This window comes from Microtus pennsylvanicus, chromosome 12 (assembly GCF_037038515.1).
Source record: "Microtus pennsylvanicus isolate mMicPen1 chromosome 12, mMicPen1.hap1, whole genome shotgun sequence".
In the NCBI taxonomy this organism is placed as follows: domain Eukaryota; kingdom Metazoa; phylum Chordata; class Mammalia; order Rodentia; family Cricetidae; genus Microtus; species Microtus pennsylvanicus.
Genome location: NC_134590.1, coordinates 90,247,253 through 90,265,669, shown reverse-complemented (window position 1 = coordinate 90,265,669; position 18,417 = coordinate 90,247,253). Strand labels below are relative to the sequence as shown.

The 18,417-nt window shown below is 43.3% G+C and overlaps 1 protein-coding gene across 2 annotated transcripts in view; it reads right to left on the bottom strand.

Annotated features, from left to right (window-relative positions):
- Eml6 (EMAP like 6) overlaps positions 1-18,417 on the bottom strand; it is a 251,244-nt gene that overhangs the window by 85,640 nt on the left and 147,187 nt on the right. For both annotated transcript variants that reach the window (XR_012907211.1, XM_075942518.1), the window contains exons 10-13: positions 13,152-13,364; positions 8,461-8,628; positions 6,694-6,800; positions 4,058-4,176 (exon numbers count right to left, since the gene is read on the bottom strand). Coding sequence is in view for 1 of the 2 variants with exons in the window: in XM_075942518.1 (XP_075798633.1) it covers positions 4,058-4,176; positions 6,694-6,800; positions 8,461-8,628; positions 13,152-13,364 (607 nt within the window). In the remaining variant the exon portion in view is untranslated. The remainder of the gene's footprint in view (positions 1-4,057; positions 4,177-6,693; positions 6,801-8,460; positions 8,629-13,151; positions 13,365-18,417) is intronic.

Genomic DNA, 18,417 nt, shown 5'->3' with positions numbered 1-18,417 from the left:
CGCCCAGACCTTCAACTACTGTCTATGTTCTTTGCTAAAAGCAATTCTTGTGCCTCTGGTCCCAGCACTTGAAAGGGAGATGTAGAAAAATAAGAAGGTCATCCTCAGCTATTTAGCAAGTTTAGGGCTAGCCTGGACTACACGAGACTGTTTCAAAACAAACCAACAAATTAACAAATCAATCCAAGCCTTCTTCTGTCAGGTCTAGAATGAGGCTCAGCCTTCCTTTTCCATCTTCCATCTAGCCCACTGGGGTATGGTAACTTTGGGGCACCAAAGCAAGATGATTCCAAACACAATGGAATAACTTCTTTTCATTTTCTTGATACAGTCTCACTGTGTAGTTCTGTATGTCCTAACTCGCTGTGTAGCCCAGGCTGGCCTCAGGTTTACAGAGCTCTTCTTGCCTCTGCCTCCAGAGTAAGAACCGGGATGAAAGGTGTGTCCTACCACCTCTGGGGAATGACTCTTAGTTATGGGCTAATGCATTCTTCTGTAAATCAAGTGCTAATTCGTTGTTTAGCAAAATTAAACAGATACTTTTATCAAATAATATAGGTGAATTAGCATTTTTGTGATATCAAAATCAAAATGTTACAAGAAGAGTTTAGAGAATTAGAAAACATTAGGATTGTGGTTTTTCCTATTCATTTATGACAATTAACTCAATGCCTTCATCTATTTTTTAAAATGCTGTAAAGTGGGCAAACACTCAGTGCTAAACTCTGCTGCATCCTATCCATAAATAATATATCCAGAGCTCTCTGAAGTGGAAAGGCTTATTATGGGTTGGGGGAGACGGCTCACTCAATGCTTGCTGTCTAAGCCTGTGTCCCTGAGTTTGGATTCCCAGCACCCATGGAAGCAGTGATGTGCTGTGGTCAGTGCTCATAGCTTGAGCCCCAGCCTGGGTCACACACAAGCAGATTCCCGGAGGCCACTGCCAGCCAGACTATCCAGGAGGTAACCCTCAGTTCAGGAGGAGACTCTGCCTTGAAAGATAACGCGGAGCAGCGTTCTTAACTTGTGGGTTTTGACCAGTTTGGCAAACCTCTGTCTCCAAAAATATTTACATTGCAATTCACATCTAGCAAAATTATAGTCAGGAAGTAGAAAATGAAATAATTTTATGATTGGGGGTCACCACAACAAGAGGAACTATAAAAAAGAGTCACAGCACTAAGAACAACTCCTGATGTGGAGGATGGCTGGGGAAGACAACTATGTCGATCTCTGAACCCCTCCCCACATCCATCCACACACGCATGCACACACACACACACACACACACACACACACACACACACACACCATCTTATTAAAACAGTGTTCAAATAAAGTTTTCTGTGCTTAGAAATTACATATATTAATATTTGGTCAGTTTTTCCAGTAACTGAATTTTAAAAATTATCAACACTACTGTCTAACAGACATATGTGCACCAAACAGGTAACAACATTTTACTATTGCATAGTGTTTGGCTGGAACCCCTGCTTGCCCCTGCACAAACTGGGAAAACCTTTCTGCCCTACTTCCCCCAACTGCCCACACTGGGAGAGAGCTCTGAACAAAGGAATGGCACCCAAAGCCCAGTTCCACATTTCTGGAAGCCGATGAGACCGCCCTTCTGACACTTCACCCAAGTGCCTGCTCAGGGATTTAGCTTTTGACCATACTTGGGCACAGCCTCAGCTCCTGGCTGGCATGCCATCACTTCTCGCCTAAGGTCTGTAAACCCTCCCTGCCTTAGCCTGGTCTCTGGCCATGTTCTTTGGGACTCGTGAACCCATCTAGGAACAACGCCTAATAAACATGCATTTATCCGTTTTTAATCAGGTCTGGCCTTTTGCATCCCTAGAAGAATATTACATAGCACTGAGGAAGCTAAGACAGGATAATTCTACAAGTCTGAGGCTAGTCTGGGCCACAGAGTGAGTCTCTAAAAAATCAATTTATTTCAAAACTTTTAACTCAACACATTTAAATCATCATATCAACATATAAAAGGATGTTAACAAGATATAATATGCTTTTTTCTTCTACTTTTTAAAATATAAGTTTATTTTACACACTCAACACTTCATTTCAGACAAGCCATGCTGTCTTAGCATTATTTTCATTTTACATTTTATGTAGTATTTGCATGCACATGTGTATGCACACATTTGCATGAGTATTCTGTGAGCATTTATGTGTTCTACTATGCACTGGTTTCCATGCTTAGACTTCATTTCCTTGTAGATGGTATGATACAGTGTTAAAAAACTCTCAAACATATACTAAGGTACAATCTTATAGGAAAATTATAAGGGAGGTTTACATAAAATGTGAATGATAGAGAATATCACGATAAGATCCATATCTATCACCATGCACAAAACTCAAGTCCAAATAGAACAAAGACCTCAACATAAAGCCAGCCACACTGAACCTCATAGAATAGAAAGTGGGAAGTACACTTGAATGCATTTGGCTACTTCCTAAATATAACCCCAGTAGCACAGACACTGAGAGAAACAATTAATAAATGGGACCACCTGAAACTGAAAGGCTTCTGTAAAGCAAAGGACATGGTCAACAAGACAAAACGACAGCTTACAGAATGGGAAAAGATCTTCACTAACCCCACATCAGACAGAGGTCTGATCTCCAAAATATACAAAGAACTCAAGAAATTGGTCATCAAAAGAACAAATAATCCAATAAAAAAATGAAGTACAGATCTAAACAGAGAACTCTCAACAGAGGAATCTAAAATGGCTGAAAGACCCTTAAGGAAATGCTCAACATCCTTAGCCATCAAAGAAATGCAAATCAAAACAACTCTGAGATTCCATCTTACACCTGTAATAATGGCCAAGATCAAGAACACTGATGACAACTTATGCTGGAGAGGTTGTGGGGAAAAGGGAACACTCCTGCATTGATGGTGGGAATGCAAACTGGTACAACCCCTTTGGATGTCAGTGTGGCGACTTCTCAGAAAATTAGGGAACAACCCTCTTCAAGACCCAGTAATACCACTTTTGGTTATATATCCAAAGGGTGCTCAATCGTGCCACAAGGACATGTGCTAAACTATGTTCATAGCAGCTTTGTTTGTCATAGCCAGAACCTGGAAACAACCTAAATGCCCCTGGACTAAAGAATGGATAAGGAAAATGTGGTGTATTTACACAATGGAGTACTACACAGCAGGAAAAATTAACGTCATTTTAATTTGCAGGCAAATGTATGGAGCTAGAAAACATCATATTGAGTGAGGTAACCCAGACCCAGAAAGACAATTATCACATGTACTCACTCATTTGTGGTTTTTAAACATAAAGCAAAGAAAACCAGTCTACAAATCCCAATCCCAGAGAACCTAGACAACAAAGAGAGACTTACATAGATCTAATCTACATGGGAAGTAGAAAAAGACAAGATCTCCTGAGTAAATTGGGAGCATGGGGACCTTGGGAGAGGGTTGAAGGGGGTGGGGGGGGAGAGAGGGAGGGGAGCAGAGGAAAATGTATAACTCAATAAAATCAATTTAAAAAAAAACAAAAAACAAAACAACAAAAACAAAACGGAAAATATCATGAGAGAAATAGTTATTCTTGTAATTTAAAAGTTGACAGGAGCAGGGATGAAGCATGCACTTGGGTTCTGCTGGCTGCAGTTACATGACCAGATATGTTTAGATTCCTCTCAACGATTTCAGCCAACAGTGAAAATACCTAGGTGTCAGGTTGCCATCTGTACATATGCAAAACATATCTGGAGAAATCATTGTCCCAGAGTGAACCTAGCTAGGGAAGCGAGGCTGAGGGCTGGGGACTCGAGAATGCAGACATAGCGGCGACACAGACTTGGGCAGCCATCGGGGCTAGAGCACAGAAAGCTTGCCAGGGCCTCAGGTCCGGCAAGCAAAGCTTGACAGAGTCAGCCAAGATGTCACCGCAGGCAAGGGGTGTAACTTGGACAGGAAGCATTTGAAAGAGGGAGCTCTCTGGCCTGGTGGTGAGACCAACCGATGTCATGCTCGTCAGGGCCCCCAGGGCAGGCCACCTACCCGTGTATGAACTGGAGCTTCAGGCTGTCCTCGGGAGCCTTCTCCCGCTTGAGGGAGAGCACTGCATGGTTTTTCTCTTTACTTTGTTGCTTTAGCTGAGGTAGATCTTCTTTGTAAACCTTCAAGCACAATAGAAAAGTTTAGCCAACACCCCAGACTTCTGAACAGGCATCACAGGGAGACCGCCTCGTACTTCAATACAATATGCAAAGGTTCAATATTCCTTCCCATAATGGAACCAACCTACCAAGACATCTTTCAAATACCTGAGATTTAAAATAATTTTCTCTCCTCCCTTGATTTGTTATTGCTTTCTTAGGTAATTATATCCAGAAAATAAAGGAAGTTGATGTTCTAATAAATAAGAAAGAAAAGGACTTATCAATGAAATGCATTTTGCTTCCACAAAGAAAGAAATCCCTGCTGATTCTGATGTTTGTAAGACAGGAGCTTTCTGAGTAACTTTTCCTCCAGAATTGTTCTTTGGGACCTCCTTCCTTCCTGGCCTCATGGACTTTGACATATCTGAGTCTGAAACTCTATTGGTCCAATCCAAGCATTTTCTACAGTTTAAACGTACATAATAATTAGTCTGATTTGTTGTTTTATTCTAAGTTTTATTCTCAAAAACCACTTTAACACATTTGAAAGAAAACACTATCAGTAATTTCTCATATTCAGGAAAGAAAATTTTCATTTTGAAGTAGAATAAGATAAAGGCCAGTTATTAATACTGATTTATTGATTTGCCCATGCACTGCTATGTGCCAAGTGTGATTTCCCTTGCTACCTGGACCAGAATGCCCTGGAGGAACAGCCGAAACAACGGGTCAGTGCCCTCAGCAGCCTGCTGACTGCCTCTTGAGCTTCTGTAAAATGTCCCTTGCTTGTCCACCCCACAATGTGGTTTTAGGATATAAATGGGAATACAAACTAGAGCCAGTGTGGAAGCCTTTCGGGAGCCGTGGCTTCGCTCCACTGGGGACTTTCCCTCTCCTCCACTGTCACTAGTGTCAGCGCGCTTATTCCAGAAGGAGTCCCACAACAATTCCATCAACTGGTCTGCTATAAAACCCAGGAAATAATAACGTCTCCTCTTAGGACTTGACCTAAGGTATCAAAGAAGACGTCAACAGCTGTTTTGCTACTTAAGATGTAGTAAACTCTAATTCTCAGTCGAAGACAACTATCCATCTGAAGCCATGATTCTCCCATCCGTCATCAACTGTTCATTTCAGAGCCCTGAGCTCTGGGGCGTTTCTACTGCTTAGATGAGCATAGGTTATACCGTCATTGGGCCTCAGTTTCCCATCTGTAGAACAGAATAAAAGTCTCTACTCAGCAATAACTTGGGGTCTGTTGTAAATGAATACGTGCGAGGGCACTGGAGAATAAGTCACAGACGACAAGCCAGTCTAAGGCCTGGGTTTCAACGGTCATGCCTTGACCCTGCTTCCCAGCACCATAAAAGAAAAGTCCTCCAACTAAACAAAATGGCAGCCTCTCCCGGATCTTACGTCTGTTTGCTTAAGTTTCGTTACCCTGCTTAGTGTGTGTGCGATATTCTCAGCTATAGTTCCCTTCCCTCCCTCCTAGTGCTGATACTGCAGAATACAGTTATCAGACTTTATTAGAACACCGGATGTTTTAGACAAAGAATCACAGCTTCATAGAGTTAAACAAATGCAGCATAAACAAAAGCAACGCATCTTTACATCATCAAACACATGTTCCAGGGCATAAACAAATGTAACACACCTTAAAATGATATTCTACAACCACACACCTATAAACATGTTACTTATACAAATGCCAGGGGAGAAAAGCGGACCTCTGCAGCTATCACCATGACGTGGTACTATGTCAAGATTCCTCTGACGCGTTGCTTCAACAGTCCCTGATTTCTGCTAAAATGATGTTAGCTTTTGTGGGGGAACTGGATGCCATTAATCAAATTTTGTGCTAGAAGTAGGTTCTTACTAGAGAGAGAATACACATTGTAGTTGGGTGTTCCTTCCATTAACAAGAAATGGCCAAGTTGAACAGGAAATGAGGACAACAGCTCACACACAGGCCACCATTCTTAGAGGGTCCCCACCTTAAAGACGTACACATTTATGATTTGTTAAAGAAATGAGAAAAACTTGTACTTCACATGCATCTTTCTTTGCAAAATAGTAACTATGCAGGTATGCGTATAGTAAAGCTTTATCTGACAGAGAATCAAAAAGTCCAAATGCTCAGCAGTGAGCGGGAAAACTTAGCAACTCCCTTCCGTTTAATAAAGAAATGAATTTAATGTGTGAAAGTGTCTGGCTGCACCACTTGCGTGCCTGGTGCCCACAGAGACTGGAGAGGACTCTGGACTACTTGGAACTGGAGCTACAGATGACTGTGAATAGTCACTATGTGGGTGCTGGGAATTGAACCCAAGTCCCGTGGAAGAGCAGCCAGTGCTCTAACCACTGTGCGCCTCTCTAGCCTTTCACTCAATATTTAATGGTCTGATAAATGCTTTACTGTTAATCTGCACTCAAAGGCAAGACATAGACATTTTTCTTTTGCCTAAGTTCCATCCGTTTTCAGTGCAATGCTAAAATCAAACCAGCTCCCGGCTTTTGTGCTTTCTTACTGACCTGACGATCATAGTTGATCTGAGCTTCCTGCTCGATATCAGAGTCCAGTTCTGGTACATCAGACAAGTCCGAGTCAGATTCTTCACTGTAGGAATTGGTGCCGCCTTCTGCAGAGACAGAACCCATTAGAGGCAAGGAAAATGCTGAGATGCTAATAATTGACAGGACATTTCAAGTAGCTCCCCCCACAGCAAAGAAAAGTAAAGGCCCTGTCATAACTTTTGCTTAACACAGGCCTGGAGCCTGCTAAGTAAGCAGTCAGGGATGTCTTGAACTCCAGAGGCTAGCCCCAGGGATGACCTTGAACTCCAGAGGCTAGCCCCAGGGATGACCCTGAACTCCAGAGGCTAGCCCCAGGGATGACCCTGAACTCCAGAGGCTAGCCCCAGGGATGACCCTGAACTCCATAGGCTAGCCCCAGGGATGACCTTGAACTCCATAGGCTAGCCCCAAGGATGACCCTGAACTCCATAGGCTAGCCCCAGGGATGACCCTGAACTCCATAGGCTAGCCCCAGGGATGACCTTGAACTCCAGAGGCTAGCCCCAGGGATGACCTTGAACTCCATAGGCTAGCCCCATGGATGACCCTGAACTCCAGAGGCTAGCCCCATGGATGACCCTGAACTCCAGAAGCTAGCCCCAGGGATGACCCTGAACTCCAGAGGCTAGCCCCAGGGATGACCCTGAACTCAGAGGTTAGCCCCAAGGATGGATGACCTTGAACTCCAGAGACTGGCCCCAAGGATGACCCTGAACTCCATAGGCTAGCCCCAAGGATGACCCTGAACTCCAGAGGCTAGCTCTACTTTCCACGTGCTGGCATTGAAGGCATGTGTCACGACACCTGATTCCCTTTTTCCTTTTTAATTAGGTAGTAGGATTTCTAGATTTCCAATCTTATTTTGTAAAATAAAAAAGTGTAGGATTTGCTAAAGAGAAAGGTGGGGCTAAAGAAAACTCCCAGACCTTACTACCATCCAGATCCTCTTTAGTTTTTAAACATCCCCACCAAGCATTAGAAACAGTCACGGTCAAGGCTCTACAGAATCACACTGCATCCAACTGCATAGCTACTTAGTCTGTTTTCTGTTTATCTCTGTGAACACCTCAAACAGATGTCAATAAAAAGACTATCAAGTTGACATGGATCATCTGAGCCCACATCGTAGAGCAATGTCTGAATCCCTTCTCCACACCTAAGGTTGCCTCTTTCTCACACACTGAGCAGGTCCACTGCTTGAGTCTCCCTGAGGGGCTGACGGGAGTGTTTTCTTTCATCTTCAAAGGTTGCCTTACCTCTTCAGTGTAAACCTCTAGTCACAGCTGAGTTTTGTATAAGCAAAACCCTTCCAAGAAGACCACTTAACTAACCGAAACTCCAAAGTTTTTTCCTTCTGTTTTACATTTATTTTGTGCGTTTGAGTGTTTTGCCTGCATGTAGGTATGTGTACTACATGCATGCCTGCTGCCCTTAGAGGTCAGAGAAGGGTGTCAGATCCCCTGAAACTGGAGATAGGGATGTGAGCCATCATGTGGGTGTTAGAAACCGAATCCTGGTTCTCTGCAAGAGCAACAAGTGCTCATACCGACTGAGCCAACTCTCCAGCCTCTCAGAAGCGTTTTTTTTTAACAGTAAAAAGTTATTATATAAATGAATTTTTGAAAAAATCACCTTAGGTATTTAGCTCCAGAATAGATACTGGGAATATTCCTTAAAATGATCACTGAAAAATAAAGACATTGAAAAGTTGTGACTGTTGATTACCCGGGGGTGTGGTTTCCAGCATGCCATTGCTGACTGCTTCTGGAATGAACCTCCACTGAAACACTGAGTGATCCGCTCCTCCTGTGCTTAACACCCACTGGAAATCATGGGACCAGCGGACGTTCGTGACGTGTGCAGAGTGGCCCACATACTTCCTAAATTTGGCTCCTGAAACAGTATTTTAAGATTAATTATGATTTTAAAAACAGTAGCGAAGAAACAACCACATTCCTATGCACACCAAGTACAACCTTTCCAAACATCAGAAACATCTAACACACGCAATGACCAAATGCCCCAGAGCTGTTATTCCATTACGTGTTAATCTGAAGTTGTATCTTTCAAATCCAAGCTTTACAGCTGAAGGTTCAGTTAAACTTGCTCCAACTAGCGCTTACTGCTTCAAGCCTTCTAAAAGCAAATGTAAGAATTAAGATCTTACCCATTGTTAATTTAAATGCGAGATAAAGTGGACAAGTTTCTATAAATAAACAAAATATCCCTCCTACATCTGTGTGGATGCTAAAACGTGGGGCTAGCTTTCCCCCTCCACATAGACCGCTTAACTCGTCTTTCCAGTGGGTTATGAAGATGTCCAAGAATAAATAAAATGAATATAAACAAAATTTAGTAGAATTTGCCCGGTGGTGGCGGCACACGTCTTTAATCCCAGCACGCAGGGGGCAGAAACAGGTGGATTTCTGTGAGTTCGAGGTCAGTTTGGTCTTCAGAGCAAGTTCCAGAGTGACCAGGGCTGTTACACAGAGAAACCTTGCTTTGCAAAAATGAAACAAAAACAACAACAATAAGCCAGGCGATGGTGGCGCACACCTTTAATCCCTGCACTCGAGAGGCAGAGGCAGGCGGATCTCTGTGAGTTCGAGGCCAGCCTGGTCTACAAGCGCTAGTTCCAGGACATGAACCAAAAGCTATGGAGATACCCTGTCTCGAAAATTAAAAAAAAAACCACCACCACCAACAACAACAAAAGTAGGATTCAAATACAAGCAGCAAAAGTGAAAGTGGGTGACTCTAAGGAGGAGGCAGGAACCATTACGGATTCCTCTGGCGTATCTTTCTTGGGCCATGCCATGTCCTCAGATCACTCGAGCAGTCTGTGGAGGGTCTCCAGCTGGGAGCCACACCTGCGTGTCTCATCCTAGTCTCTAAATGACTATAACTCATACGAGAACGTGAACTAGAACCACCCAGCAGGATGCTTATTAAAGCCCCACACTTCTATCTACCGGAACCTCACCCTCCACCTCCACAAAAGCCTGTGAGATCATTTCTCATGTAAGTCTCCAAACGTGGAGGCAGAGATGCTATATAGGACTGGTGACCGATACACCTCCGTAGGCTGCAACCGGGTCTCTCATAATGAAGCCTTTCTGCTTCCACCCCGTTCTACCTTCCCTTGCCTAGCTGCTTCAGGCACACTGGCCCCTTTACAACTTTTTAAGTGTGCCTAAGTGTTCTCCACCTCCAGGCCTTGTGAGTGATGTTCTTTCTTCATGATGCCCTTTCCTGGAATGTCTGAATGCCTGGCTCTCACCCTGCAGGTGTCTAGCCTACAAAGGCCCAACACTGAGTCCTTTTTGCTCGCGTTAGTAGAAACAATGACACTATGATGCTCTGCCCGGCCTTCTCTGCCGTCACCTCCTTTGTTATACTTGACGGCATTTCTCACGAGCAGACATGCTTGTCTGTCATTCCTATGCACTGTCTCCACTCAGTAGAACCAAAGTTCCATGGCAGCAGGGACCTGTGCTGATATACTGAAGCATTTTCACACCCTAGCATAGCGCCTGACAAATGTTTGTCCAGTAAGTGGAGACGCATCCTGTCCCAGAGCTTTCTTTGGGGTGGGCAGAGACTAGATGAGACTTCCCTGTGGATATTTGTCCGTGGAGGGCTTGGGTATCAGCTCTCGTCTCTTCTCTGTTGAACTCTTCCATAGCTCACATCTTTTCATGTGCCCATGAGCACCAACTGTTCACTGCTAACCTGGAGCACTCCCTGGAGGGACAAGAGTAATGGCTCTTTGGTGTCTAACGGGCACCTCGAAACCTGGATGAGACAGACGGAAGGGCTCCCCGGCCACTCCCGTACTCCTTCAGTAGAGAGCAAGCGGCTTTCCCGTCTCTCAGAACACTCCTCCTCTGACCTCACTGCTCCAGCCTGAAACTCAGGAGACATTATCAGTGGTTCTTTTTCTGCTCCCTCTATTCCCACATCCTGTCTAGCAATAAAACCGCTGGCTTTATCTAAACCAATCATCTCTTTGGCTCCGATTCTAGCCACGGCGTCTCTCAGGTGAAAGCTTAAGAGCCTGTCTCATGCAGCTTCACAGTAATCTTCAAGAGGCTGAGGCTGGCCATGCTCCCCAATCTACAGCAGTCTGTCACCGCATGCCACATGAGACCCAAGGGTGTCCCCAATCTACAGCAGTCTGTCACTGCATGCCTCATGAGACCCAAGGGTGGGGCAGTCACACGCAGGATGTGATCTGTACGGCATCAGGAAAAATTGTCAATCCTGATTCCAAAGGATTTGAAAATGACCGCAATGAGAAACAAATTACTCAGGCTGTGTAAAAATATCGATTCAGTACTTGTCATTAACTGTAGGGTACGTATATCTAACTTCTGAGTGTAATTCCAAATGTGTCACATTTGCGAGGTTGTGAGGTCTGCTTGCTTCAAACAGAAAATTGTAAAGCTTGCTCAGCCCCCCACATTTGTTCACTGCCATCAGTGTCTGCTCCTGTTGATCTTTCTCCAGGCTCAACACTCAGAACCATTTGATAACAGTCCACTGGTTTGTAAAGAGTAAAGTTTCATCAATTTTTATTCCTACCAAGATACCCACATATTTTTATTAACTTTTTCCCCAGTAGTTTTGGCAAAAATAATAATAAAAAAAGCCTGAAGGTCACAGGGCAAAATCACAAGTATTATCAACTGTGTGTGCCATGCAAGGAAGAATCTGTTTGCTCTGTGGACCTGGATTCTTCGGCAAAGAGCCGAGGAGGGGTTCACCTCCCACCATACGTCGCCCAGCTGTCTCCCTGTCCTCACGCCTTCAGTGGCCCTCTGTGGGCCTCCCCACCGGGGTATTTCTCATACACGGGTGTCTAATTTTGACAGCACTCTTCAGAGCACCTCCCCAGCTCTGATAATGGACCCTCACACTCTTCTCTCTTCCTAAGACCTGAGTCCACCCGTAAGGTTTGGAGATACATAGAGGACAGCGACTCTTACTGAGTTCACGTCATCCTTGGGTCCCGACAGCGGACACCAGTAAGTTGCTTCTGACTTCATCTGTGACTTTCCTGAATTCTGATTCCCAGATACTTTCTCACATAACCAACTGACTCTCAAACGCACATTAGTTTAAACAAGGCCCCTTAGGCGGGGTGGTGGAGACTTGAGTTTGGCACACTGCCATTATTTTGTGTGTCAGCACTCTGACAGGTGGCCATTCTGTTTAGAGCCAGTTGTGGTGGCGTCTCTATGCATGTTATGCTCCGTTTTGTACTGCAATTGCCGCTGTTCCACAGCTGCCATCTAGCTGAAAATGACTTTCTGATTACACCTGTTTCATTTAAAAACGCATTCAGGTGAAGGTCTGCAGGCAGCAACCATCCCCTCTGAGCAGGTGAAGGTCTGCAGGCAGCAGCCACCCCGCTGATAAGTCTCCCAAGCTCCAGCTTTCAGGGCACAGTGGAGGAGGAGGAGAGTCTGTGGGGGGCAAAGCAAGCACAGGATCATGACAAGGTGACCCCACCATCTTCTAAGCTTGAAATGGTCCCTAGAAGGGCGAAACCTGAGTACGAGGACAGCTGCTTCCAGTCCGATTTCTCTCTAAAAAAAATCTTGCAAAACCAGTCCTCTGATAGGGGCCATAGCATTGGGACCGCGACAAGGAGTCCACATGGAGAAGTGTTACTTTTACCAGTTATGTCTGAGAAGAAATGCTTCTCTTTACATGTATAAGTGCAAGCAGGTGGACACACACAAAGTTAATTACAGCCAGGCGGTGCTGGTCCACACCTTTAATGCCAGCACTTGGGAAGCAACAGCAGGTGGATCTCTGTGAGCTGGAGGCTGAGTACCAGGACAGCCAGAGTTACACAGAGAAACCCTGTCTTGAAAACAAGCAAACAAAACAACAAACAAATGAAAAGTTAAATTGTAATATTTTAAAGGAATAAAAAAACCAATATGAGTCATGAATATTTGTTTTTATAAACATAAATAACACGTGACTGTTTGAAAATGTGCAACACAGGCTTGGAAGTCACATGATATTAACTCTTAACAAACTCTGACTAAAGTTTGCAAAATCACATAGGACAGCAATTCTATATAAAATAGGTAAAAAATAAATGTAGATGAGAAAGTCAAGTGTCTGGTGAAAAGGTAAGGAAACTGCCTAACTACACAGCATGTAGTCCTAACTACACAGCGCCTAGACCTAACTACGCAGCATCTAGACCTAACTACACAGAATCTAGACCTAACTACGCAGCATCTAGACCTAATCACACAGCATCTAGATCTAACTACACAGCGTCTAGACCTAACTACACAGCATCTAGATCTAACCACACAGCGTCTAGACCTAACTACACAGTGTCAAGAATCCAGAGAATGTCTTTACCCAGTGAAGCATCTCTTTGACCTTACCTTTTTTCAGACAAGGAAATTTGAACAATTTGACCAGTCCAAAATCATCTCCAGACACCAACACTGAACTGCTATAATTGGCGTCCACTGAGTTGATGTCAATAACTTCAGCATATTTGGGCCAAATCCCACTCACTTCAGGGCCTTTCACACACGTCCAGGAGGCCCAGGGAATCCCTTTGATTTCTTCCTTACTTGTTAAAGGCTTGCCCGCTGAAACAGTCAATATGATGTTATATTTACATGTGAAGCATATAATAACATACTTTAATCATTTTTTCTTTTCGTGCAGAGTCTAATACCACCATTAAATACAAATCAGAGGAACTGTAAGTTGTAATCTCTTCACCCAGTTAGTTAGTTTTTTGGTGGGAGAGGGAAGGACTTAAAAAAAAAATCAGCTCAAAGTTTAGAAGTAAAGAGACCAGGAAGTGACTATTGTGCTAAATGCAATGGTTCAAACTACTAATACTTCCTTGACCCCAATTACCAAGACACAAGAGCTCCCACAGTGGGTTTATCTTTGAATGACATTGTTATGAGTCATCAGTGCCAGGTCACCAACATTTTGCAAGGCTTTTAAAACCTTGGCAAAGCTTGTCTTAAACTTTATTTTTCAAACTTTAAGTATCATTGCATGTGATCTTTGAAATTAATCGATGTGTGTATTTTTTATTATTGGTGTGCATGGGATGTGCATGCACTTGGAGGACAGAGGACAGTCCCAACAACATGGTTGGGACTGAATTCAGGTCCCAGTCTCAGCAGTAAGTGACACCTTGTCAGACTACAAAGGATCTTTGATTTTTTTTTTAATTTTTTAAGATTTAAATTATATGCACAGTGTATGATTGTATATGGGTATTTGCACATAAATGCAGGTGCCCATAGGAGCTTGAGGAATCAGACCTAGCAGGGCTGGATAAGGCTGTCGGCCACCTCACTGTGCTGAGAACCAAGTCTTCAGATTAGTAAGCACTTCTAACCCCTGAACCACCTCCAGGCCCCACAAGTGACTTCTGTTTTAAATAAAAATTTAGGCTCTACACATTTTAAAATGGATTTTTATTATTTTACTCCTGGTCACTGAATCCACAGAATTATGATAACTAAGTGTAGTTGGTTGTGGGAACTGTTTCTAAAAGCCACTGTGGGTCTGCTCCCTGACACAGGGCTCAGTTTCCATTTCTGACAATAGATTAGTGAGGCCCACAGATAGCATACACAGACACAGACACACACACAGATACACAGACAGATACACATACAGACACATACGGACAAAGACACACAGACACACACACAGAGACACATATACACACAGAGACACATACACACACACAGAGACACACAAAACAAACCAACAAGCCACAAAAGCAAATGTGTGGGAAATATTCAACAGATATAATTTTTAAATTCAAAATCAATACAATTAAGCATATACCCTGATGCTTACGCTATTAAAATTAGGTATATCCTCAAACAGAGAGCTGAAGAGAAGACACCTTTTCAAAGAGACCTAGACTGTGTCACTGCGAGACTATTCTCAAAGACGGCACTCGAGTGACCACAGACTCCGAGAAGGAGTTGGTGTATAGTCTGTGACCTGCTCCTCCAAAAGAGACTCATAAGAGAAAGGGATCTCAGCGTGGCAGCCGCGTTCCGAGCTGCACCACCTGGGAATAAGCCGAGCTCCCGGCAGAATGATAAAACGAGCTGGAGCATCATTGCTGAGCAGGACGGCATTTTATTCCAGATGACAAATGTGCTGTAGACACTTTCATATGGAAAAGCTAAGGATGAAGTAACAGCCCTTATGTCTTCTGGGCATGCGCTCTACCCGTAACTTACACCTCCCTGGTAACAGTTTTTGTTTTACGACAGAGCCTCAGCCAAAATAGACCCCAAACTGTAACTTCTGCCTCAGCCTCCCAGGTAAATAATTTTTTAATGAAAATTTCAAGAGAAAATATAATTGTATATATATCGGTTAAGATTCATGTTATGCTTTCTTGTTCCTTTTAAAAAAATCATTAAAGAGTATAATTTAGACCTCTTTATAAGTGACATTTTAGTCCTACAAACCAAATGTCACTTAATTGCCATAACTCAAGACAGGTGAATCTCTTACATCAAAGTTGCAAGGTACACACAAATAAAAAAAAATGTGCCCAGTGGATTTTAAAAAGCTGTGTTTCGGCCGCTAATCTGGTTGTGATGGCTAGACCACAGGGCACGCACGCAGTTCTTCGGGGCCAGACCTCGTCGAAAGGCTCTAACCTGACCTAGGAGATACCTTAGTTCTCTGTGGCTGTTCTAAGGCTCAGCAGACCACTTAGTTCTTTGGATCTTGGTCGAAATTTGTTTGCCCGATGGTCACATGCCTAAAGTATGTGACAGGAAGAGAGAAACCCTCTAGGAATTAAAAGTTTGAACTTTTGAAGGGAAATATAAAATACTTAAGATTTATAACTAGTTTGCAAACACTAAAATAAACATGAGATAATACTTTGGGCTCTCAAAGGTTGTTGGGAGCTGTGTGGCCTAGATTCAGATCACCATGAGTGCTTGTCCAATGGGCCTACGGGTCTCCACGAGGCAAGAGCCATGGAGACGGCCTTTCACTTGGCAAAGGCCAGTGGACTTCGGGAGGGCACAGAATATGGCATGACATCACAGCCTTCACGCTCTTCTCTCTCAAGGCTGATGATTCTCTTAGCGGTTTTTGGTTCTACTTTGGCAGCCACGTATGGGTCAGATGTCATCATTCCCATTTTCTCACACTAAAGCCGCTAAAGTTAGGCTTCTCAGGTTTTCTCTGGAAACACCTGCTGTCACCCCAGACTCTGGGAAACCCTTCTGGTTCAGTGCTAACAGGATCGGAGGCCATAAGAGTTAATCGGCAGTCAAAGAAACACGAGCTAACTGTATGCTAGCAGCTTATGGTAAATCACCCTATTTCTGTAAAGAAGTTTGTTAAGTTTTGAACAACTTCGTTGCTCCTGAGAATGTGTGCCTATGCAAGGATAGGATGTATCTGGTTTGATATTTAGCCAAATGCTGAGTGTTGTTTTTGGTTTATAAGTTGTTTTGAACAATCCTCAACTTCATTTGAAAAAACAAAAAACCCAGGACTTCCAAATGGATTAAAGACCTCAATATCAGTCTGAACACACTGAACCTGATAGAAGAGAAAGTGGGAAGTACTCTACAACACATGGGCACAGGAGACCACTTCCTACGTATAACCCCAGCAGCACAGACATTAAGGGCCTCATTGAATAAATGGGACCTCCTGAGACTGAGAAGCTTCTGTAAAGCAAAGAACACTGTCGCTAAGACAAAAAGGCAACCTACTGACTGGGAGAAGATCTTCACCAACCCTGCAACTGACAAAGGTCTGATCTCCAAAATATATAAAGAACTCAAGAAACTAGACCGTAAAAGGCTAATCAACCCAATTATAAAATGGGGCACTGAGCTGAACAGAGAATTCTCAACAGAAGAAGTTCAAATGACCAAAAGACACTTAAAGTCATGCTCAACTTCCTTAGCGATCAGGGAAATGCAAATCAAGACAACTTTAAGATACCATCTTACACCTGTCAGAATGGCTAAAATAATAAAACACCAATGATAGCCTTTGCTGGAGAGGTTGTGGAGAAAGGGGTACACTCATCCATTGCTGGTGGGAATGCAAACTTGTGCAACCATTTTGGAAAGCAGTGTGGCGGTTTCTCAGGAAATTCGGGATCAACCTACCCCTGGACCCAGCAATACCACTCTTGGGAATATACCCAAGAGAGGCCCTATCATACAACAAAAGTATATGCTCAACTATGTTCATAGCAGCATTGTTTGTAATAGCCAGAATCTGGAAACAACCTAGATGCCCTTCAACGGAAGAATGGATGAAGAAAGTATGGAATATATACATATTAGAGTACTACTCAGCAGTAAAAAACAAGGACTTTGTGAATTTTGCATGCAAATGGATGGAAATAGAAAACACTATCCCGAGTGAGGTAAGCCAGACCCAAAAAGAGCAACATGGGATGTACTCACTCATATGTGGTTTCTAGCCATAAACAAAGGACTTTGAGCCTATAATTAGTGATCCTAGAGAAGCTAAATAAGGAGAACCCAAAGAAAAACATATAGGCATCCTCCTGAATATTAACCTTCATCAGGCGATGAAAGGAGACAGAAACAGAGATCCACATTGGAGCACCGGACAGAAATCTCAAGGTCCAAATTAGGAGCAGAAGGACAGAGAGCACGAGCAAGGAACTCAGGACCACGAGGGGTGCACCCACACACTGAGACAATGGGGATGTTCTACTGGGAACTCACCAATGCCAGCTGGCCTGGGTCTGAAAAAGCCTGGGATAAAACTGGACTCGCTGAACATAGCGGACAATGAGGACTACTGAGAACTCAAGATCAATGGCAATGGGTTTTTGATCCTACTGCACATACTGGCTTTGTGGGAGCCTAGGCAGTTTGGATGCTCACCTTACTAGACCTGGATGGAGGTGGGTGGTCCTTGGACTTCCACAGGGCAGGGAACCCTGATTGCTCTTTGGGCTGACGAGGGAGGGGGACTTGATTGGGGGAGGGGGAGGGAAATGGGAAGCGGTGGCGGGGAAGAGACAGAAATCTTTAATAAATAAATTAATAAAACAATAAAAAATAAAAAAACCCCAGGACTTCAAGCTCTATTATAGAGCTACAGTAATGAAAACAGCTTGGTACTGGCATAAAAACGAATCGAATCAAAAATCCTGATATTAATCCACACATCTATGAACACCTGATATTTAACAAAGAAGATAATATTAGACAATGGGAAAAAGAAAACATTTTCAACAAATGGTGCTGGCATAACTGGATTTCAACAAGCAGAAGAATGAAAATAGATCCATATAAATCACCATGCACAAAACTCAAATCCAAATGGATCAAAGATCTCAATATAAATCCAACCACACTGAACTTCCATAGAAGAGAATGTGGAAAGTAGCCTTCAACAGATGGGCACAGGAGACCACTTCCTAAATATAATACCAGTAGCACAGACACTGAGAGCAACAATAAATAAATGGGATTTTCTGAAACTGAGAAGTTTCTGTAAAGCAAAGAACACAGTCAATGGGAGAAGATCTTCACCAACCCCACATCAGACAGAGGACTGATAAAGAACTCAAGAAATTAGACATCAAAATACAAAATAATCCAATTTAAAAAGGGGTATAGATCTAAACAG